Below are 22,974 nucleotides of genomic sequence, written 5' to 3'. Positions count from 1 at the left end.
TCCATTGATGTAAATGGGGCATTAAAGTCTCCTACTATTATTGTTTTGCTGTCTATTTCTCCCTTTATGTCTGTTAACATTTGCCTTGTATATTTAGGTGCTCCTACTTTAAGAGCATAAATGTTTACAAAGGTTGTATTCTCTTGTTGGATTGATCTCTTTTATCATTATATAATGCATTTCCTTGTCATTTGTTATCGTCTTTTTTTTTAAATCTGTTTTGTCTGACATGAATATGAATACCCCAGCTTTCTTTTTGTTTCCATTATATGGAATATTTTTCCATCTCTTCATTTTCAATCTATGTGTGTCTTTATGTTTGAGATGAGTCTCTTGTAGGCAGCATATAGATAGATCTTGGCTTTTTATCCATACATTTTGATTGGAGTATTTAGTCCATTTACATTTGAAGTAATTATTCATAAGTATGTACATACTGCCATTGTTTTACATTGTTTTCTGGTTATTTTTGTAATTCTTCTCTGTTCTATCTTCTCTTGATTCATTCCTTTGTGAGTTTATGGATTCCTTTAGTGTTATGTTTGTATTCTTTTTTTTTTTTTGTATCTATTGTAGGTTTTTGGTTTGTGGTTACCATGAGGTTCATATAGTTAGCATGTATGTCTAACTGTCTATTTTAAACTGATAGTCACTTAAATTCAAAGGCATTCTAAAAGCACTGTGTTTTTATTCCCCCAGCCCATGTTTTACATTTTTTATGTCTTATTTTATATCTTTTTGTTTTGTATATCCCTTAACTACTTATTATAGTTGTTTGTACCACTTTTGCCTTTTAACCTTCATACTAGCTTTTTAAGTGGATGACCCCCTGCAATTGCTATATATTTGCCTTTATCAATGAGATTTTTCCTTTCATATATTGTATTTTTTCTGGTTGTAGCCTTTTCTTTTCTGCTTAAAGAAGACTCCTTAATTTTTTGTCAGGCTGCTTTACTCTCAGTCTTGCCAGTCTTGTCAGGCTGGTTACTACTCAGTCTAAGAAACTCCATTTCTCCTTCAGTTCTAGTTGTTAGCCTTACCAGATAGAGTGTTCTAGATTGTAAGGGTTTTTTTTTTTTTATCTTTCTGCATTTTGAATATATCATGCCACCTCCTCTGCCCTGTAAAGAAAAAAAAGAAAAATCAGCTGATGGTCATATGGGATTTCCCTTTTACGTAATTAGTTATTTTTCTCTTAATGCCTTTAAGATACTCTTTTTATCCTTAACTTTTGCCATTTTAATTATAATATGCCTTAGTGGAAATCTCTTTGGATTCATCTTGTTTGGGACTCTCTGTACTTCCTTTACCTGGATAATCAGGTAGCACAGAGAGTTCCTGTTTATCACAGAAGTACCTATTCCTGCAGGCCGAGCTGCATTCAAGGCTGCCTTGGTGGGGCAGCTGGAGCCATAGTGGGCATGCACTAGAGGGAGGCCTAGGGGAACTCAAATGATGGCACTTACTGGCTCCCCTAACCCCAGAGAGGGTTTCAGCAGTTCCATGCCCATTTAGCTGAAGCTGTAGGTTTAGCAAATGGATTTTCTTCCTGTAAAGTCTAGGTGCCCTTTACACTCCTGTTTTTCAGTTGTGTCCCAGGGCAGGCAAGTCTGCACTCAGGCCCGTCAACATCATCCCTCCCTATTGCAGGCTGCCACATTGGTGGTGGGGTCCCCATGGGTACCATGTCTCATCTTTCCTACCCATTTCTGTATAATCCTATGTACAGTAGCTGTTCAATCAGCCCTTGGGTCTTCTTCAAAAGGAATTTCTCTATATGTAGGTGTAGACTAGGTATATCAGTGGGAAAAGGTGAGCTCAGGGTCTTCCTATGCCACCATCTTGGGTCCCTCTTAAATATTTTTCTTTTTTAATGAAAACTCTTGTGTAACTCTTTTAAATATATCTATTGAAATTTAAATACTCAGTTTGTGATACTCATAATCAACTATTTAGAGGAAAACTTATGCACCAGTTCTTATTCTCAGAAATTTATCATCTTTCCTTTTCCTCTGTTAACTCTTCTGTTCCATATTGCACTAGAATGTTATCCTGATGTTTTAATTTCAAGTATACCCTGTGCTTAAAAATCTTTCATTGATCACCTGTTATTTTGCTGCCAAATAACTTAGATAAATTGAAATATATTTATTTTAATTAAAAATGTTCATAAGTTCTTACATATTAAAATTTTCTGAATTGAGTAGTAATCATACTATTGATACACAATTAGTCAAGAATATAAATATGTAAATTTTGATAAATGATTTCTATAAAAGTAATTTTTTTAACATAAATTAATATTTCAGTGGGATGGAAGGATTATTTGCAATCCAGCTCTGTCATTTATAAGATTTCCATATTTGCACGGGCATTTCTGGACTCTATCCTGCTGGTTTATTTGGCTTCATAGGTCTTGGTATCTGATTAGACATACTTTCTTACCCTGTTATTATTTTTAAATATTGCTTTGGCTAATCTTTGCTCTTATCTTGTCTGAATAAATTCTAGAAAAAATCTTGCTATATTGAGTTTGTAGATTATTATGGGAAGAATCAACATTAATTTAAACCTTTTTATTGCTGAACTTGTTTTGGCTTCTTATTTATTTACGTGTTCTTGAATGGCATATAATACTTCCGATGTATTTTTTTTCCAAAGCAAGCATTATGAATTTTGTTAAATTTATTTCTAGCTACCTTATACTTTTTTTTGCCATTATAATAAATAGTGGGTTTTTTTTTAAGACTTTATTTTAGAGCAGTTTCAGGTTCACAGCAAAATTATGGGGAAGGTACAGAGATTTCCTAAAAACCCTCTGCCTCTACATACGCATAGCCTTCTCTGCCATCAACATCCTCCACCAGAGCAGTACCTCTGTTAAAACTGATGAATCTGCGTTAACACATCATAATCTTCCAAAGCCCATAGTTCACTCTTGGTATTGTACATTCTATCTGGGTTTGAACAACCATAATGATGTGTATCGATCATTATGGTCTCATACGAGTATTTTTATTACACTAAAAATCTTCAGTGTTCTGCCTGTTTCTCTCTCCACAACTTTGTCCCCTACCCTGGGAACTACTGATCCTCTTATTGACTCCATGGTTTTGCACTTTCCAGAATGTCATACCTTTGGACTTATACTATATGTAGCCTTTTCAGACTGGCTTCTTTCACTTAGTGGTATGCATTTAAGGCTTCTCTTTTCATGTCTTTTTAGTGCTGATTAATATTCCATTATCGGTATATTTGCTTATCCATTTACTCCTGAAGGACATCTTGGTTGCTTCCAAGTGTATTATGAATAAAGTTGCTGTAAACATCCATGAGTGCCAGGTGCAGGTTTTTCTGTGGAGATAAGTTTCAAATCCTTTGGGTAAATACCAAGGAGTGCATTTGCTGGATCATGTAGTAAAAGGATGTTTTGTTTTGTAAGAAACTGCCAAACTATCTTCCAAAGTAGCTGTACCATTTTGCATTTCCGCCAGCAATGAGTGAGCATTCCCATTGCTGAGAAGAGTTCCCAAGGACCCAGTTGTTTGGAAACTCTCAGGAGATCACCTAGTTCTCCCAGAATGGAGGCACTAATTTAGTAGAACTGATTCTGAGGCATTTAGGATAGGCAACTGAAGCTGTAAGAGCATGGTTTTCTTCACTGATTCAGGTGTTATGTATTTCTCTACTTAATGTTTACAGCAGAGCATTAAAACTGCCAAACAGTTTTGAAAGCTATGCCCATTTTTGGTGAGGAAAGGCAAAGGTGGCTGGGTGGTTTACAACATAAATGAAGTGGGGAATTTAGAGTACTTCGTATGAGCATGCAGAACTTTCTTAACAGCTGCAAAGAAATACTCATGCTCCAAATTAGCAGTTTTCTTCCTTTTTACCAGTATGATTTTAGGGCAGATAAGAATGTATTCAATCTGTGACATTTTGATAGCAAAAGCAAAATGCTGATGATAATTGTGCAAGGTCTACATGCCAATAACTTCCTGTTTGTGACTTCAGATCAAATGTTGTGCAACAGTCACTGTATCAGTTTATAAGAATTCTTTTGATGTATTCTGCTTATCAACACACAGAAGAATCTCTGTACAATGTTGGCTTTCCTTTTTTTTTCCACTGGAATCCACAAATCCACAAATTCACAGAATAAGAATACATGTTACTTCACCACACTCGCATATGTAACTGAAGCAAAAGTCTCAAAGCATTACTTACCTTGTCTACGTCATTGCACTCTTACTTAATCTGCAATTCTATTTACTTACATATTTATATTTAGTTTTATAATTTATTAGTGAGTCATGCACCACAGTTTGAAAAATACTGTAAAGAGTTCTACTTGTCAAGCAACTCACCAGAAACAAATAAAAAAAATTATTTTGTAGTATTAGCCCCATTTTTTTTTAATTAAAAAGCAGTATCGTGCCCTATCTACAGTAGGCCATCAACTGATCTGAGGTCAGGGTGCTGACAGTCTGTGAAGAAGGCGGGGAAATTCCACTGTGGACACCCACTCAACCATCTCAAACGAGAGTCATTCTTTATAACCCATCTGTTAGGGGTGCTTGGTTTTCACTCATATGTTTCCCCTGTTTTGGCTTGTATTTTCCTTAATTTTTTAAAAATATTTTTACTGAAGCATAATGGGCACACACAGTAAAATACAAAAATCTGAGATGTACAATTTCATGAATTTATATTAGTATCTCATGTGTAATCATCACTCAAAAGGCTCCTTCGTGCCACCTTCCTAGGCAGCCACCACTCCTACCTGTACGGCGGAGCCACTATTTGGACTCATATCAGCACAGATTACTTTTGCCTGTTCTTAAACTTTATAACAAATAGACTGATACAGTATGTACCCGTTTGTAATGCGCTTCATTTACCAATCATTCTCTCTGACTCTTAAGATTTCTTGGGATGCTGTCTTTTAAGAAGGAAGAATTGCTGAGTCAGTATAAGCCAGTTCTACTTTAGTTAACAAAAAAACTCTTGGTTTGGAAATCATGTGGCATTTGGAACCAAAAATATAATTATCTTGCTGTGATTCTAATTATTATTGCTATATTAAAAAATTCACACAGTGCCACACCTGCTACTGGCACAAGATTACATACAGAAGAGGCAAAGTTGGAGCCCACATTTAGCAGTATTCTAAACTTAGCAACAGTAGACTGTAGTCCATGATAATATGATGGGTTTATCACACAAATCAAGTATCATAAATGGGTTATATTAAACTCACAGAGAGGACGCCATAAATGTCCCAGTGTAGACATTTCACGATTTGGGTTCCTGCTAATTTTGCAACCACCATTTTAACAAGTGAGATAGAATAGAATGAAAAATGTCAAAATGAACTGTATATGATAAGAGTGAGTAATGTTTCAGTTATATTGGGTTGTGATATAAATGGTATTTCTATGTGCAGCAGTAAATACTTTATAGCCACCTCATTATATACTCATCTGAAAAGCACTAACTATATATTGAACAGCTACAATGTGTGTGGCACATTGTGTTAGGTCCTCTGGCACATGTTATTAAGATAAATAATATTCGAGCCTGTCCCTCAAGGAATTTAGGGGAATATACAAAATATTTGTAAGTATATAAATAAAGTTTAAAAATTTATTGTGTGATAAGGCCATTGTAAAAATAGAGCTTAGAACATTCAGAGAAGATTCATAACAGAGTTGGCATTTGAGTGAGTGGTTATTGATGATGGTTGAAGCACGGCCATGAATGTGATCACTTAGGGAGAGCTTAGAGAGAAGGCGGTGGAAAGGGACAAACGTTGGGGATCCTCTCTTTCCTCCCATCTAAGGAGTAGAAAATGAAACTAAGTCATTAGAAGCAGCCTACATATTCAGAGTGTAGATGAGATAGTAGGGTAGCAAAAACCTAGGGGAAGAGAAAGTTTCAAGAACGAATCACTTGAACAACGTTACGTTACAAGGAGGTTCAGAAAGCTGATGGGGGCATTTATTTTGTCGAATAGTGAATTAGTTGGTTACACTGCAAGTAATTTATTTTTGAAATGTAGGGATGGAAGGAAAGATATATAAAGCAAATTATAAGAAGTAAAAGGAGTAAGTGGGAGAAATAGAAGGGGAAAATAAGGGAATATACAGAAATTTTAAGGAAAGAGGTAGTTGAATGGATTCATATTGGAAGGTTTTATCAATACGATTACACTGAATTGTTCTTTTTAAGATGAATTGAGGTTGGGAATATGGCCAGTGGAGTAGTGGATATCCAGAACTGATACAAGTCAAATAACTTAAAAATTTTGATGATAGAGCAGCAGTAAAGAGAGAGTTGAGGTCAGACCCAATCAGTCCAGTGACTTTCTGCAGTATCTCTTGGCATCTCCAAAAGAGACTTGATAAAGCAGACTGGAAGTGATTTCCAGTGTAATCTGTTGCAGAAGTCGGGAGACCCGATAACCAAAAATGGTATCATAAGACCCAGGCAGGAAAGGAGTGTAAGAAGGAAAGGAGGATCAAGTCCAAGAGCTGGAGGTGGATTAAAAAAACTGGTGTCTGTCCGGAACAATTGATGTTAAATAGCAACAATTTATTTCATTTACTTGCTTAGCTGAAGCATATTTGGAGAGTCACTGAGCACAAAGGGTCTTTTCAGAGAATTCACAAGTAGTATCTATGGCCAGTTCTCTGGCTATAAGTTTTTGCTGCTTATTCCTAAAACAGCAGTAGAATTATAAAACTTTTTTTTTTAAGGTCATGGTTTGTTTTATGACCTTCCAGTCTAGTATTTTGCCTCCTGAAATGGTACCATGGATTCTTTTCTGAATGATTTATCTCCATTTTTTAAACTCATAGGTTTATGATTACATCCCTAAAATCCCAATCCATAATTTGTCTTAATAGATGGTTATAGCTCTGTTATCTAGATTCTTATTTGAACTTTTGAATTCTGTTTATTTTTACTTCTTAAGATAAGAATAAACCTATCTGAATGTTGAGTAGCATTGTTTCCCAGAATGTGCTTTGCATACATAAGTCCCATGAGATCCCATAAAATAAATGAAGGAGGGGAGGAGATATAGTTTGGTCAGAAAACTTGAGGAAATGCAAGTCATTGTATTACCTTTTGGGATATTCAGAATGCTTATTAGCCTATCAAGGCTATTAGAAGCCTTGAAGGAAAGAAAGTTAATTTTTTTCTAAATCCTATATTTCTCTAACTTACCTGACCACAAGGACCGCTACCACCATCACCGCCACACAGTTTTGCTTTTGTACAAAACTGATTAATATTCTTTGGAACATACTTTGGGAAATCTTGTTTCATTTGAAAATGTATTCAAAATTCATCTAAAACAGTATGAGAATGAATTTTATTAGCATGTGTGTTGCATACTTATGAAATAGAATAACAGAGACAGATGAAGAATATGAGATGATGTATGTTATGGACAATGGTCAGAGATACGTGAAAGCAAATCAGGACAAAAGGAACCAGTAACATTTAGGAAAAATATTTCAGCCAAAACTTGAGAAAACACTCCTACTTTTGTTACTCTAGGATTTGGGAAGCAAATCTGAGCTTATCACATATATTCCACCGTGACTTTTGCTGAGCAGTTAGTAAAAATCACTGACTAGTGTCAGACTTCTGTGGAAATCTTAGAATGGCCATCTGTTAGGTGTGAAACCTTAGGCATCTTACTAACCTTTTGAGACAGTTTCCTCATCTGTAAAAATGGAGACAAGGTTATAGTGAGGGTTTAATATTATATATACCTTAGTGATGTATGTGCACAAAGTTCCCAATAAATGGTTGACACTGTTAATTATTTGTATTATCTTTTCCTACTCTGCATCCACCTCTCCTATCTAAAGGGCCCTGCTTTAAGGTCACACTTACATAGCAGTCGCTTTCTCTACTCAGTCCTTTAAATTATGTTTTCTACACTTTATTCTTAATTCTACCTTCCACATAAAAGATGGCTCCAGTAAGACTTGGATTTTTATCTCTCATAAGATTGCCATTGTTTTTTTTTTACCTTGTAATTAACTGTCAGATATCAAGCTAGAATGAGAGAAATTGTCATCTCTGCTAATTTTTGTTATTATTCACTTGTGCATGAATTATTAATATTATCTTCAAGCCACAGTTTCTGTGTGGGAATCTTTTTAAGCCGCTTTGGCTGTTACATTACATTTCACTGAGTTAAAACAAGACACACAACCAATTTTTTAATGTGCTTTACTGGATTCACGTAAACTGTCTTGGTTGATAATGTCCAGTATTTTGTTAGCCTTAGATACCATGTGCTTCGCATGTATGTCTTTAGGGGATAGTTTACATTGATAACTCATAACATGTTTCTTTTTAATTGAAGAGTAGTTGATTTACAATATTGTATTAGTTTCAAATATACAGCATAGTGATTCAGTATTTTTCCAGATTATACTCATTATAAGAATCTGAGTATTATTCCCTGTGCTATACAATACATCCTTGTTGCTTATCTATTCTATATATGTAGTTTGTATCTGTTAACCCCATACCCCTAATTTGTCTCTCCCACCTTCCCTCTCCCCTTTGGTAACCACAAGTTTTTCAATGTCTGTGAGTCTATTTCTGTTTCACATATACATTTATTTGTATTATTTTTTAGAGTCCACATATAAGTGATAACATATAGTATTTTTCTTCCATCTGATGTATTTCACTAAGCATAATATTTTCTAGGTCCATCCACATTGCTGCAAATGGCATTATTTCATTCTTTTTTATGGCTGAGTAATATTTCATTGTGTGTGTATGTAGACACGTATTGTATACACATATACATTATAAACACAGTCTTGGAATTTGGACTTTTAAGGAAAGTTATATTGTTAAAATAAGAATCATAAAGATGACAATAGACTATGTATACCTTATAATCATATAAATTCTGTTATAAGTAACAAAAATATAAGATTAAGCTTAAATGAATTAATACCCCAGACTATTTTAATATAATATTCTCTTTTATCTAATCAAATGAATCCAAAGAAAGAAACTGAATCTTGTTATTGGAATGCAAAAGCCTAAGACTCATCAAAAAAGACTTTTATGTTAGTTCTCATAATTAGTATCTAATGTATAACTTTTCCCTTATATTTTAATGTTGACAGCTTCTTCCCTGTGGTTCCTTAGAAGCAGATGAAATGGAAAGGCTTAAGCGTGAAAGAAATGATGCCTTAGGAGAAGTGAATACACTTAAGGTAATCTCCAATTTAGCTTCCTCACATTTTCTTTAGATAAAAGAGAAGAAAGGAAATTATCTTGTATTGAATTCTGAAGTATTGGGGTTTAGTTTTATTTTTAAAGAATATTAATATCAAACAGTTTAGTATTGAATATTAATATCAGATAATTTGATATTTATTTCTTCAACTGACCTTTAGAGAGTTTTAGTTCACACACTTATCGTATATATTTCACAATATCCATCCAAGATTCAGTGTGAACAGCAGTTTTTAGTCATACCTTCTGATATGGTTACTTCTCACGGCTTTTTATTCTCACATTGGTGGCAAGGATGAAGAGCCAACAAAGCAAGCCATGACAATTTTGGATCCTCAGATGCTCACTGGGAAATACATTTTCTCCCATATTCATGCTTCAGGGACATCTTGTTTTGCTAACATATTTTGGGATTAAGGCAGTATGATTTAAGGGAAGAGAAACACACAGTATATCCCAAATATAATTGAAGATTTTGATTTTCTTTATAGATTCTTCATAAATTTACATTATATCCTAATGTTTACAGAAAGTTATTTTTTCAAACCTTCAAGAAAAGCAATGTAACTACTTGATTTACCATTAATTCACCATAAGAATATGTTTTTATTTTTAATTATTTTCTTAAATGAGTGAAATTCTATTGTTTAATTTTTATTAAAGCAAAACCTTAACACCAAAAGAGAAAAGTAAGAAATTTCCTTGCTGCCTTAGTTTTTAAATTCCAGTCTCTAGAGGAAGCCATTGTCTATCCTTTGTCTTGTTTATCCTTCCAGAGACTTTATACAGCCAATCATATGTCTAAAAATATGTGTATATGTTTGTATATTTCAACTTTTACAAAGTTACTTCATGCATTACACACTTTGTTTTTATCTTGCCTTCTTTTTTTCCTCTTGGTTAGCATTTTATCTTGGGCTACTTTTCCGATGAATATACACAGTTCTATCTTATTCTTTTTAATGCTTCTCCTGTCATCGAAAAGTTCTGTTCTAGGTTATGTAGCCAGTTCCTTATTGATGGATATTTAGGATATCTCTAGTTTTCCATTATTAAAAAAAAAAGTCTATCATAAATAGATTTGTAGATGTATCTTTGGGCAATTGTGCAGTTTTAAAAGTATATATTGAAGGGGGAGGGTATAGCTCAGTTGTAGAACACATGCTTAGCATGCATGAGGTCCTGGGTTCAAGCCCCAGCTCCTCTGTTAAAAAAAAATAAAATACAATAAAATAAAAAATCAAAGTCATCTTTTAAAAAAAGGTACAAATTGAATAAATTTCTGAAAGTAAAATTATTCTATCAAAGGTTATGGACATGTAAAATTTTATGTTACCAAATTCCCTTTCAAACAGTATAACCAATTCATGTTCGTTCCAAATGTACATGAGTACTTTATACTAAAGGAATATTTTATACGTTTCTTTTTACATCTTTGAAACTGTCAACTTTCCACATTTTTCAGTATAACAATTAATAGTTAAGAAAAATATAAATTTAGTTTTAAAAATAAATTGACAGTTGTTTTCTCATATTCTCTTAGAAAAGTTTCCAGTGTTGTTTACCTTCATAAAATAGTATTTTTATATAATTTACTCTGCATAAACCATTCAATCTTATGTTTTATCAGAATTTTCAGGGGCTCTCATACCTACTTCTTTAATGTTTATCATTGTTAAATTCAATGATACATTTCAGTTTGTATTGGAATATCAGTAGTACTTATTAGAACTTTAATCATTTAACATTTAAACAAGGCTTTCCTGAGAAGCTATTTAGTAAATCAGGTTTCACATTTTAAAATGTATGAGATGTAACTGAACATATCCTAATGTGACAAAACCTGAAATTCCAGGTAAAACATATTCTGTATTTTATAATTTCCTTTACCTGAAAAAATATCTGTTGGCTCCAAACCACTTGTTTAGCTATAGACAAGTTGTATAAAGCAATAAATATTTCATTTGAGATAATGTTTGTACTTTCCGTCTCTCTGTTATACACACACACATAAATAACGCAGTGGTTAAATGAAATCCATGGAGTGTGTTAGATGATCTCTCATCAGTTCCCTTTATCCTGTGACATCTCTATTCTTCATGTATGATTTGAGGTACAAATAAAAATGAAGTCAAGAGAAGTTGATGCCAATGGTTAATTTTTATTTTGCAAGAATGATTTTTGAAAGTGCTGTGGGGTTTATTGAACTTAAAGCCTTTCTGCAGAGTTTACATTGCTGCTGCTTTGCAAAGCTGAATGAAAATAGATATATTTTCCATTTTCAGATGCAAAAAACTAGGACACAGAGTGAAGGTGATTTGCCAGAGCATAAAAGCACAGGAGCCAGCAGTTTCTTGGCTCCTGGTCTTTGGCAGATTCATTAGATTGCTGTATTTTATTCCTCTTCATATACCTTCATTTCATCTCTTAGACAAGAATGAGCTGAAGTATAACAGAAAGCAGATTGCTTCTTATAAGCATTGCAGTGTTGCCTTGAATATGTACCACTCAATTTAATCTTCAAGCAGTTCCGCTGCTCAGGCTTATAGTAAAATGGTTCTTCAGTTATTCTTAATATTTCTGATTTGATCAATAAAATGTAGATTTGCTTATGACATGCGTAACAAAATTCAACATTTTAGGGTATATGCTTAACTTAATTTTAAGTTCAAAGATGATGCATAATAGTTTTCTACCATTGTAACATTAGCTCGTATGTTGGTTACACCAGTTGTGTATTCATTTTTATGGATAATCTTCCAAAACTAAGCTCAATTAGGAAAATAATAGTCAACCCCATTTCATACTTCCTCTAGTTATAATAAGAGAGACTTCTAATTTGCAATAATAATGTGCTTCAGTTTGCAAGCTCTTTGGAATGATAGCTGTTTCTCAGTACTTAGTTAATATTTATACATTTTGATCCTGATTGACTTATTTGGGACTTCAGATTTTGAGGTTTTAAAAAAATGGTTAATTATAGTAACAAAATTCATTTATATCACAGTTATACTGTAAATAACTAATTAATTTTAAATGGTATGTATAAAGCCAGAAAAGTGACTGGGAACTACATCTTTAGATTGTAGCAATTGGATGTTTGGGGCATTTGTAAGCTTTGAAACGAAGCCCTAAAAATATTACCCACTGATACCTTCATTATAAGTTATTAATTCAGTGATCTTTAAATATAGGAAAAGTTATTTGAATCAGAAAGACAAAGGAAACAGTTGGCAGAAGAACTCCAGAATGTGAAACAAGTAAGTGCATGTATTGTGTATACGTGTTTTGTATATGTGTGTTTAAACATATGAGGTGTAATTACAAAGCGTTCGCGCTGTATAAGAGCCCAGAGTTTACAGATGTGAGCAATATAGTATAGATCATAAAGCAGTCACGTGCAGGGTCTATACCTGTGCTGAATTCCTGCTACTGATGCCAAAGAAATGTTAAAACTCCTCTTTGAAATTGCTCAAAGCCAGATATCCATGGCCTGAAATGATAAATCTCATTCCTGTTCTATTCTTTGTTTTCTTTCTCTTCATTTTCCTTTTTTTCTTTTCTGTTACTCATCCTCATTAACGATAAAATCAAAATGAGCATAGAAAAACCCCTCCAAAGCGGAGAATTTTTTTAATTTTATTTTTTAATAATAAAAAGTAAAAATTTATTTTCACTCTGTATCATTCTTCAAAGAATTTTAGGTAGCTTACAGAAAAACAAGTACAGTGACATTATCATGAAGTAGATAAACAAATAAATAAAATACTAATAAGAGTATAAAGTTAAGAGAACATTGTTCAATATCAATGGCAGTTGCCTGATTTTGAATCTCCCCAACATTATCCTCTCAGAAAACATAAAATCAGCAGAGCAAATACAACCATACAGGACCCATGCCTTCAATTCCTATGTGACAGAGAACACCAGATCCTTCAACATACATATAGAGTAAAAAAAAATTATGACAAATTCCTGCAGCCTGCCTGCCACTGAAACCTGAGCTACAGAGAACGGGAGGTAAAGTTTAAAAACTCTGCAGGAGAATGTGGAAAAACAAAGCCATTAGATGAAGTGCTACAAAGAAAATCACCCCCAGAAAGAGAAAATGCAACTGTTAATGTCCAAATACTGAACACAGGCCCGGTTTTGGTGGTTCTCAGGACTCGAGAGAGTGTGTGCAACCAGAAGTAGCAGTCTTGCAGATTCATTGCTCCTGGAGAAGAATCAAGTAAACAGAGAAGGGGTGACATCTCTTGAGACTAGGAAATGAAGGAAAAGAAGGAAATTAGAGGGGGAAGTTAAGGATCTTGCAGAAATGAGCGAGAAACAAGACGTACCGAACCTCTTCCATCTATTCCCCCACCACAACCATCAGCAACATGATCCATAAAAGAAATTGCACAGAAGAGGGTGCTGTTGAACTAAGAAGTCTTTTCTGTGAAAGAAAAAGGAATAGAAAAAAAAAAAAAAAGAATCTGTCTCCATTATTACAAGACAGCTGTAAAAATCAGACTATCAATTCAGTCTTTCCTCTTGACAAAGACTCTCCAAAACAGTTCAACCACAAAGCTGACCAAAACTGTAACACAGAACTCCAAACTCTATTTAATATCCTCAAACAAAATTTGGCATTAAAAAAAAAGGAAAAAAAAAACCTCCAATCAGAAATCAAAAACTTACTAAAATGACAAAAAACAGGAAGAAATAAAATGACAGCTGATAAAACCTAGGAAGGAAAAAGAAGAAAAAGAAAAAAATGGTGTCAGAGATGAAAACTAAATTACAAGTTGCCCAAGGAGGAATATAAACAATGAAAACGCATTGAAGAAAACCAGAAAAGTAAGAATAAGATAAAGAAGTAAAAGATTTTCTTGAATAAGTAAATCAAAACAGCTAAATAGCATTAATATTTAGAACTATAAACCGAGAATAACTTTTCAGAAATAAAAGATGACCTGAAGCTATTATTTGCAGTAGGGAAATTTGAAGTGGAAAGATCAACCCTAGGACATGTTCTAGTAAAACTATTAGTCTGTAAAGATAGAGGGAAAAAACGGACAGTGCCTCCAGATGGAAAGGTCAAGTAACTTACTAGGGCAACAGAATTAGGCCAGCATCAGCCTTCTTAACATAACATTCGAAGTGAGGCATTAGTGGAGCAATATCGTCAAGAGACTAAGGGAAAGAATGTGTAAACCAAGAATATTGTATACCACCAAGCTGACTTTCAGATCTCAAGGCCGTGAAGAAACAAGAATGTGCCAATATTCAGGGAATGATGTCCACATGTAGCGTTCCTGAGGAATCTGGGAGAAGGAGTGTTTCATCCAGCCAGAAAAATGACTGGAATAACTTTGGCGAGAATTTTAGTGAGCATGAGACTAAAATGAGAGAATTCACAGGTAAAAGAATAATGTGTAATCATTATATGTCTGACAAAAATCAAAGATGCATTATTTTTTTTTTCATTGAGAGGATAGGGGAGAAAAAAGGAGAGAATAGAATATAATCATTCTGTTGTATAAGCGAAGCATAATAGTCAATGAATATCATTTCAAACTGACACCAAACAATAAAGAGATTGGATAGAGAGGATTTCAGGCACTACCAAAAGTAGTAATGCAAAGGTAACCTGTAGGACAAAAATGCAAACCTTCCTAATTACAAAAAGAAGCAAATTTTTAAAAGCAAAGGGACACATGAATAAAGAAATGCCTTAAATATAACATACACAATAGTTTCAACAAAAGACAATATAGCAGAATGGAGACTGAAAACAATAGTCATCTTAATTAACATAAATGGGAATAACTCACCTATTAAAAGGTTTTCATAGGAAAATATAGTTTGCTAAAACTGACCTCAGTTGAGATACAAAGCTTAACAGACCAATTTTCATTGAAGAAATAAAGTTATCAAGAAACTACCCTACAGAAAAGGACCAGGCCAAATAGTGTCACAGGAGAACTTAACTAAACCTTTGGCAATTTTTCCCAAAACTACATAAATGGCTTCAGAGTTCGGAGTATGAAAGAAAGAGGGAGGGAGGGAGGAAGGAAGGAAAGAAGATAGATTTCCAAATACTTTTCTTGAAGCAAGTATATAACATTTGATGCCTAAACTTGATAAAAGTAGCACAAAAAAAGAAAATGTGGTTAGACTAGAAAAATGACTAAGGACATTTGAATTAGCAAAAAAAAAAAAAACTATCTATTTGCAGATGACATTAATAGTAATCTAGAAGACCCTTGAGAATGATAAAACTAACTCAATGAAAAATTTATAAGCTAGCAAGCTATAAAATTAATATGCAAAACTCAATTGTATCCATATGTATAAATTATAACCAGTTAGAAGATTTAACACTTGAGATGAAAGCAAAAATTATGTAGAAAAATGAAAAGACATGAACAGACCATTCACCAAAAAGTTATTAAAAGGTCATATGAAACCTTAAAAGATATGAACCATATGAAAAGATATTCAGCCTTTCTCACAATAAGAGAAATACAAACTGGAAGAAGAGGCAAGATGGCGGAGTAGAAGGACACTCGTAAGTCACCCTCTCCCACAAATACACCAAGAACCACATCTACAGACCCACTCAGCCAACCAGAGCACCTGCGGAACTCCAACAGATCATCGCCCTCTTCAAAAGATAAAGACGCCAAAAATCTGGTAGGAGAAAAGGAAAAAAGAAAGAACAAAAGGCAAAGCAGCGCGGCACGGGTCCCGCGGGGAGGGAGCGGCAAAGGAGGACTGGCGCTCGCTCGCTGGGTCTCCCCTCTCCAACTGAGAGGCCAGCGGGACGGAGGGGGAGACTCCGAGGCTCGGATCTGTACAGAGCAGCCCTTGTCTGACAGAACTAAGTTAAACGGGCACAGAGCGTTCCCCCGACGCCCAGCCTGAGACGCGGGCCGGCAGCGGCGGGCAGGGCCAGGCTGCACAAGCCGGGCGGAGGACGGGGGCGGCTGCATGGAGGCAGCCCCAGGGGACTGCAAGGGGCTGGGCGCCGTGGCTGTGGGTGTACAGGACAGAACAACCTGGGCCCTCGATAAAACAGCGAGGTTGATGTGCTGTTGGGTGAAGGGTGCATACCCCCATCTCTGAAAACCCGCAGAAACTTTTCAGGGGAAGAGAGGCGGGGCCCAGGCACAGCCGCCATATTCTCCGGCGCTTAGCACCCAGGCGGGGGCAGGGGCGAGACCTGCGTCCGCACCGAGGGGCTTAGCAGCCTCAAGGGCCAGACTGAGACGGGCCTACAGCCTGGGGCAGATAGGATCCTTCCATCCTGGTCCCTCAAAGAACTTGCTCCACAAAGACAAACAAGGAGCTGGGTCTTGGCTCGGAGCAGGGAGGAGGCTGCCCCTCGGTCTACCCCGAGCCCACCCGCGGAGCGCGACCAGGGCAGAGCGCCGACCAGGGCGGAGCGCGCAGCCGCACAGAGCAGCAGAGCTACCAGCGGCGCAGGCAGAGGGAGAGCGGCCCCCCGCCTGTAGGGTAGGAACACAGCCCCTGACCGAGGTGCTGGGAGGGGGCACGACCCGCCCTCCTGCCTGGCCAGTCTGCAACATCTGACTGCGGCATCTGGAGAGGCAGTGACCCGCCCGCCCGCAGCAGAGGAGAGCTGCATCTGAACCCGTGTTAGGAGGAGGCGCGATCTGCTTGTCGACAGGTGCTGGGAGCAGCACAGAAGAGGGCGCCAATGGAGGGCCTATGAAAGCAAGCTGAGCTTCCAAAACAGGACGAAGACAGAAGGACTTCACATTAAAAGCACACAGACTCCAGGAGAACACCGACAACCCCCTTTTTTTTGTTTTTGTTTTTGTTTTTTGTAAATCTGTTTTTACCTGTTCTATTTTCAATTACTCTCTTAATTTTTACTTCTTAATTCATTTCTATTTCTCTTGAGTTTTGATGTCCGGTTATTGATTAGACACAGGCTTCAAACACATATATTCATCTCCCCACCCCTTTTTTTTTCTTTTTTTTTTCTTTTTTTTTCTTTTTTTTAAAGGTTTTAAAAGGACGTCTCCACCCAATTAATACTCTGCTTCAACCCGCTCTTCTATTATTCATTATACACTGTTTTCAAACCCTCTTTCTCCCTTCTTTTAAAAATCTTTCTCTCTCTCTTATTTTTTTCTTTTTTCTTTCTTTCTTTTTTTTTCTTTCCTAAGTTCTATTCCTAAATAGGCATTAGATAGATAAAATCCTTAAGATCCAAAATAGACAACTGATACTCCATAAACCACAGTGCCAGAGAGGTATGAGCAAGATGAAGAAGCAGAGAAACCTTTCCCAAAAAGAACAAGAGGAATCCCCTGAAAGAAAGCTCAATGAAATAGACATTGATAGCCTACTAGATCAAGATTTCAAAAAAGGAGTGATCAAATTGCTGAAGGAATTAAAAGAGATAGTGCTTAGAGAAATAAAATATGTCAAAAATGAAATTGAAGCTATAAAGAAGAGCCAAGCAGAATGGGTAAACTCATTGACAGAGATGAGGAATGATCTAATAGCTGTGCAAAGCGACTAGTTAATGCAGAGGAACGAATTAGTGATCTAGAAGACAGGGCAACAGAAAGCACCCAATCAGAAGAACTACAAGATAAGCAAATAAAAAATAATGATAATAGCATAAGGGACCTATGGGATAATATAAAGCGTCCCAATCTTCGCATAATAGGGGTCCCAGAAGAGGAAGAAGGATCAAAGGGGATTGAAAAGGTTTTTGAAGAAATCATGACTGAAAACTTCCCAAACTTACAGAAGGAATAGATATACAAGTACAGGAAGCTCAGAGGGTCCCAAACAGGAAGAACCCAAATAGACCCACACCAAGACATATCATAATCAAGATGGCCAGAGTCAAGGATAAAGAAATGATTCTAAAGGCAGCAAGAGAAAAGCAAAGAGTGAATTACAAGGGAACCCCCATAAGGCTCTCAGCTGATTTCTCTACACAAACACTACAGGCCAGAGGGAGTGGCAAGATATATTCAAAGCCCTGAATGAAAAAAAGATGCAGCCTAGGATACTTTATCTAGCAAGGCTATCCTTTAGGATAGAAGGAGAAATAAAGACTTTCACAAACAAAAAAAAGCTGCAGGAGTTTAGCAACACTAAACCCATGCTAAAAGAAATATTGAAAGGTCTACTCTAAATAGAAAAGCAGCAGGATGCTACAGAAATGAGAAACTTACAACTGGAAAGGTGATAACTCATGAATTACAAATAAAGAAAACACGAAATTATAAAAGAAGACATACAAATCACTGAGACTGGGAGAGGGAGGCATAGAAATATAGAATTTTTTTCTTTCTTTTTTAAATTTGTTTAACAGTAGGATGGGTTTGAGATCATGTTATTATCAGTTTAATAAAAACGGGTATAGATTAATAGATTTACAAAAAAAGGGTAACCACAAGTCAAAAATTTACAAGGGAGTCACAAAAATTAAATAAAATCTATGATAATACAAAGGAAAATTACCAAACCACAAAAGGAAGAAGAAAGGAACAAAGAGGATATACCAATTCAACTGCAAAGATTAGTTCAAAATGGCAATAAACACACATCTATCATTAATTACTGTAAATGTTAATGGACTAAATGCTCCAGTCAAAAGACATAGAGTCGCAGACTGGATAATAAAGCAAGAACCTTCAATATGCTGCATACAAGAGACCCACTTTAGGGAGAAGGACACATATAGATTGAGAGTGAAAGGATGGAAAAGGATATTCCATGCAAATGGAAAAGCCAAAAAAGCAGGTGTTGCAGTACTGATTTCAGACAAAATAGACTTTAAAACAAAGGCCATAAAGAAAGATAAAGAAGGACATTTTATAATGATTAAAGGAGTGATACAAGACAAAGATATTACACTCGTTAATATATATGCACCCAATATAGGAGCACCTAAGTACATACAAGAATTACTAACAGAGATAAAGGGGGATATTGATGGGAATACAATCATAGTTGGAGATTTTAACGCTGCATTAACATCACTAGACAGATCTTCCAGACAGAAAATAAACAAGGCAACAGAGAAATTAAATACTACAATAGAAAAACTGGATTTGGTGGATATTTTCAGAGCATTACACCCCCAAAAAATAGAATATACATTCTTTTCAAGTGCACATGGAACATTTTCCAGGATCGATCATGTACTTGGACACAAAAGAAACCTCAACAAATTTAAGAAGATAAAAATTATCTCAAGCATCTTTACTGACCACAATGCCATGAAACTGGAAATCAACAACAGAGAAACAAAGGAGAAAAAAAGCATGGAGATTAAACAATATGTTATTGAAAAAACAATGGATTAATGAAGAAATCAAAGCTGAAATTAAAAAATACCTTGAGGCAAATGACAATGAAAGCACAACCACTCAAAACCTATGGGACACAGCAAAGGCAGTGCTAAGAGGGAAGTTTATAGCGATACAGGCCTTCCTCCAAAAAGAAGAACAATCTCAAATAAACAAGTTAACCCACCACCTGAATCAATTAGAAAAAGAAGAACAAAAAGCCCCAAAAAGCAGCAGAAGGAAGGAAATAATAAAGATCAGAGAGGAATTAAATACAATAGAGATTAACAAGACCATGGAAAAAATCAACCAAACCAAAAGCTGGTTTTTTGAAAAAGTAAATAAAATTGACAAACCTCTGGCCAAACTCACAAAGAAGAAAAAAGAGAGAGCACAAATTAGCAAAATAAGAAAGGAAAATGGAGAAATTACAACAAACAAAATAGAAATACAGAATATCATACGAGAATATTATGAAAAACTATATGGAACCAAACTGGATAACCTAGAGGAGATGGACAAGTTTCTGGAAACATACTGTCCACCAAAACTGAATCAAGAAGAAACTGAACACTTGAACAATCCGATCACTAGAAAGGAAATAGAAATAGCAATTAAAAACCTCCCTACAAATAAAAGTCCAGGACCGGACGGCTTCACCGGGGAATTCTACCAAACATACAAAGAAGAACTCATACCAGTCCTTCTCAAACTCTTCCAGACGATTGAAAAGGAGGGAATACTCCCAAACTCATTCTATGAAGCCACCATCACCCTGATACCAAAACCAGGCAAAGACACTACAAAAAAAAGAGAATTACAGGCCAATATCACTGATGAACATAGACGCCAAAATCCTCACCAAAATTTTAGCAAATAGAATCCAACAACACATAAAAAAGATTATACCATCATGACCAAGTGGGGTTCATCCCAGGGACACAAGGCTGGTTCAACATATGCAAATCAATCAATGTAATACATCACATCAACAAGAGAAAGGACAAAAACCACATGATCATCTCAATCGATGCAGAAAAAGCATTTGATAAAATTCAACACCCATTTATGATAAAAACTCTCGCCAAAGTGGGTATAGAGGGAACATATTCAACATAATAAAAGCTATATATGACAAACCTACAGCCAGCATAGTACTCAACGGTGAAAACCTCAAAAGCTTCCCACTAAAATCTGGGACAAGACAAGGATGCCCACTATCACCACTCCTATTCAACATAGTCCTGGAAGTCCTAGCCACAGCAATCAGGCAAGAGAAAGAAATAAAAGGGATCCAAATTGGAAAGGAAGAGGTAAAAGTGTCATTATATGCTGACGACATGTTACTATATATAGAAAACCCTAAAAGGTCCACACAAAAGCTACTAGAGCTGATCGAAGAATTCAGCAAGGTAGCAGGTTACAAAATTAATGTTCAAAAATCAGTTGCCTTTCTTTACACTAACGATAAATCAACAGAAAAAGAAAGTAAAGAAACAACCCCCTTTAAAATAGCACCCAAAGTAATAAAATATCTGGGAATAAATCTAACCAAGGAGGTGAAAGAATTATACACAGAAAAGTATAAACCACTGATGAAGGAAATTAAAGAAGACTTTAAAAAATGGAAAGATATTCCATGCTCTTGGATTGGAAGAATCAATATTGTTAAAATGGTCACACTGCCCAAGGCAATCTACAGATTTCATGCAATCCCTATCCAATTACCCAGGACATATTTCACAGAACTAGAACAAATCATAATAAAATTTATATGGAACCATCAAAGACCTAGAATTGCTAAAGCATTACTGAAGAGAAAGAAAGGCTAGAGGAATAACTCTCCCAGACTTCAGACAATACTCTAGAGCTACAGTCATCAAGACAGCATGGTATTGGTACCAAAACAGACATATAGACCAATGGAACAGAATAGAGAGCCCAGAAATGAACCCACAAACTTTTGGTCAACTCATCTTCGACAAAGGAGGCAAGAATATACAATGGAATAAAGACAGTCTCTTCAGCAAATGGTGTTGGGAAAACTGGACAGCAGCATGTAAAACAATGAAGCTAGAACACACCCTTACACCATATACAAAAATCAACTCAAAATGGATTAAAGACTTAAACATAGACAAGATACAATAAACCTCCTAGAGGAAAACACATAGGCAAAACATTATCTGACATACATTTCAAAAATTTTCTCCTAGAAGAAATAAAAGCAAGAATAAACAAATGGGACCTAATGAAACTTACAAGCTTCTGCACAGCAAAGGAAACCAGAAATAAAACAAGAAGAAAACCTACGGAATGGGAGAAAATTTTTGCAAGTGAAACCGACAAAGGCTCGATCTCCAAAATATATAAGCAGCTCATACGACTCAATAAGAAAAAAATAAACAACCCAATCCAAAAATGGGCAGAAGACCTAAACAAGCAACTCTCCAAGGAAGACATACGAATGATCAAAAAGCACATGGAAAAATGTTCAATATCACTAGTTATCAGAGAAATGCAAATCAAAACTACAATGAGGTATCACCTCACACCAGTCAGAATGGCCGTCATTCAAAAATCCAAAAATGACAAATGCTGGAGAGGCTGTGGAGAAAGGGGAACCCTCCTACACTGCTGGTGGGAATGCAGTTTGGTGCAGCCACTATGGGAAACAGTGTGGAGATTCCTCAAAAGGCTAGGAATAGACTTACCGTATGACCCAGGAATCCCACTCCTGGGCTTGTACCCAGAAGGAAATCTACTTCAGGATGACACCTGCACTCCAATGTTCATAGCAGCACTATTTACAATAGCCAAGACTGGAAACAGCCTAAATGTCCATCATCAGGTGACTGGATAAAGAAGAGGTGGTATATTTATACAATGGAATACTACTCAGCCATAAAAACCAACAACATAATGCCATTTGCAGCAACATGGATGCTCCTGGAGAATGTCATTCTAAGTGAAGTAAGCCAGAAAGAGAAAGAAAAATACCATATGAGATCGCTCATATGTGGAATCTAAAAAACAAAAACAAACAAACAAAAAACAAAGCATAAATACAGGACAGAAATAGACTCATGGACAGAGAATACAGACTTATAGTTACCAGGGGGGTAGAGGGTGGGAAGGGATAGACTGTGATTTCAAAATAGTAGAATAGATAAACAAGATTACACTGTATAGCACAGGGAAATATACACACAGATAACTCACAGAGAAAAAAATGTGACAATGAGTGTGTATATGTCCATGAATGACTGAAAAATTGCGCTGAACACTGGAATTTGACACAACACTGTAAAATGATTATAAATCAATAAAAAATGTTAAAAAAAATAAGGTCAATCTTACAGAT

General features: G+C 35.7%; 1 protein-coding gene across 14 annotated transcripts in view; it reads left to right on the top strand.

Annotated features, from left to right (window-relative positions):
• The window catches only part of STXBP4 (syntaxin binding protein 4), a 187,230-nt gene that overhangs the window by 64,786 nt on the left and 99,470 nt on the right, over nucleotides 1-22,974 (top strand). For 11 of the 14 annotated variants that reach the window (XM_072938618.1, XM_072938613.1, XM_072938620.1 and 8 more), the window contains 2 exons: nucleotides 9,171-9,260; nucleotides 12,477-12,542. In XM_072938618.1, the coding sequence (XP_072794719.1) occupies nucleotides 9,171-9,260; nucleotides 12,477-12,542 (156 nt within the window). Of the gene's footprint in view, nucleotides 1-9,170; nucleotides 9,261-9,576; nucleotides 10,222-12,476; nucleotides 12,543-13,136; nucleotides 13,208-22,974 lie in introns of those variants that run through there. The other 3 variants (XM_072938623.1, XM_072938621.1, XM_072938617.1) reach the window with 3 other exon arrangements.

This window comes from Vicugna pacos, chromosome 16 (assembly GCF_048564905.1).
Source record: "Vicugna pacos chromosome 16, VicPac4, whole genome shotgun sequence".
NCBI lineage: Eukaryota > Metazoa > Chordata > Mammalia > Artiodactyla > Camelidae > Vicugna > Vicugna pacos.
The sequence above is the reverse complement of the archived record's forward strand: the minus strand, read 5'-3'. Positions and strand labels throughout refer to the sequence as shown.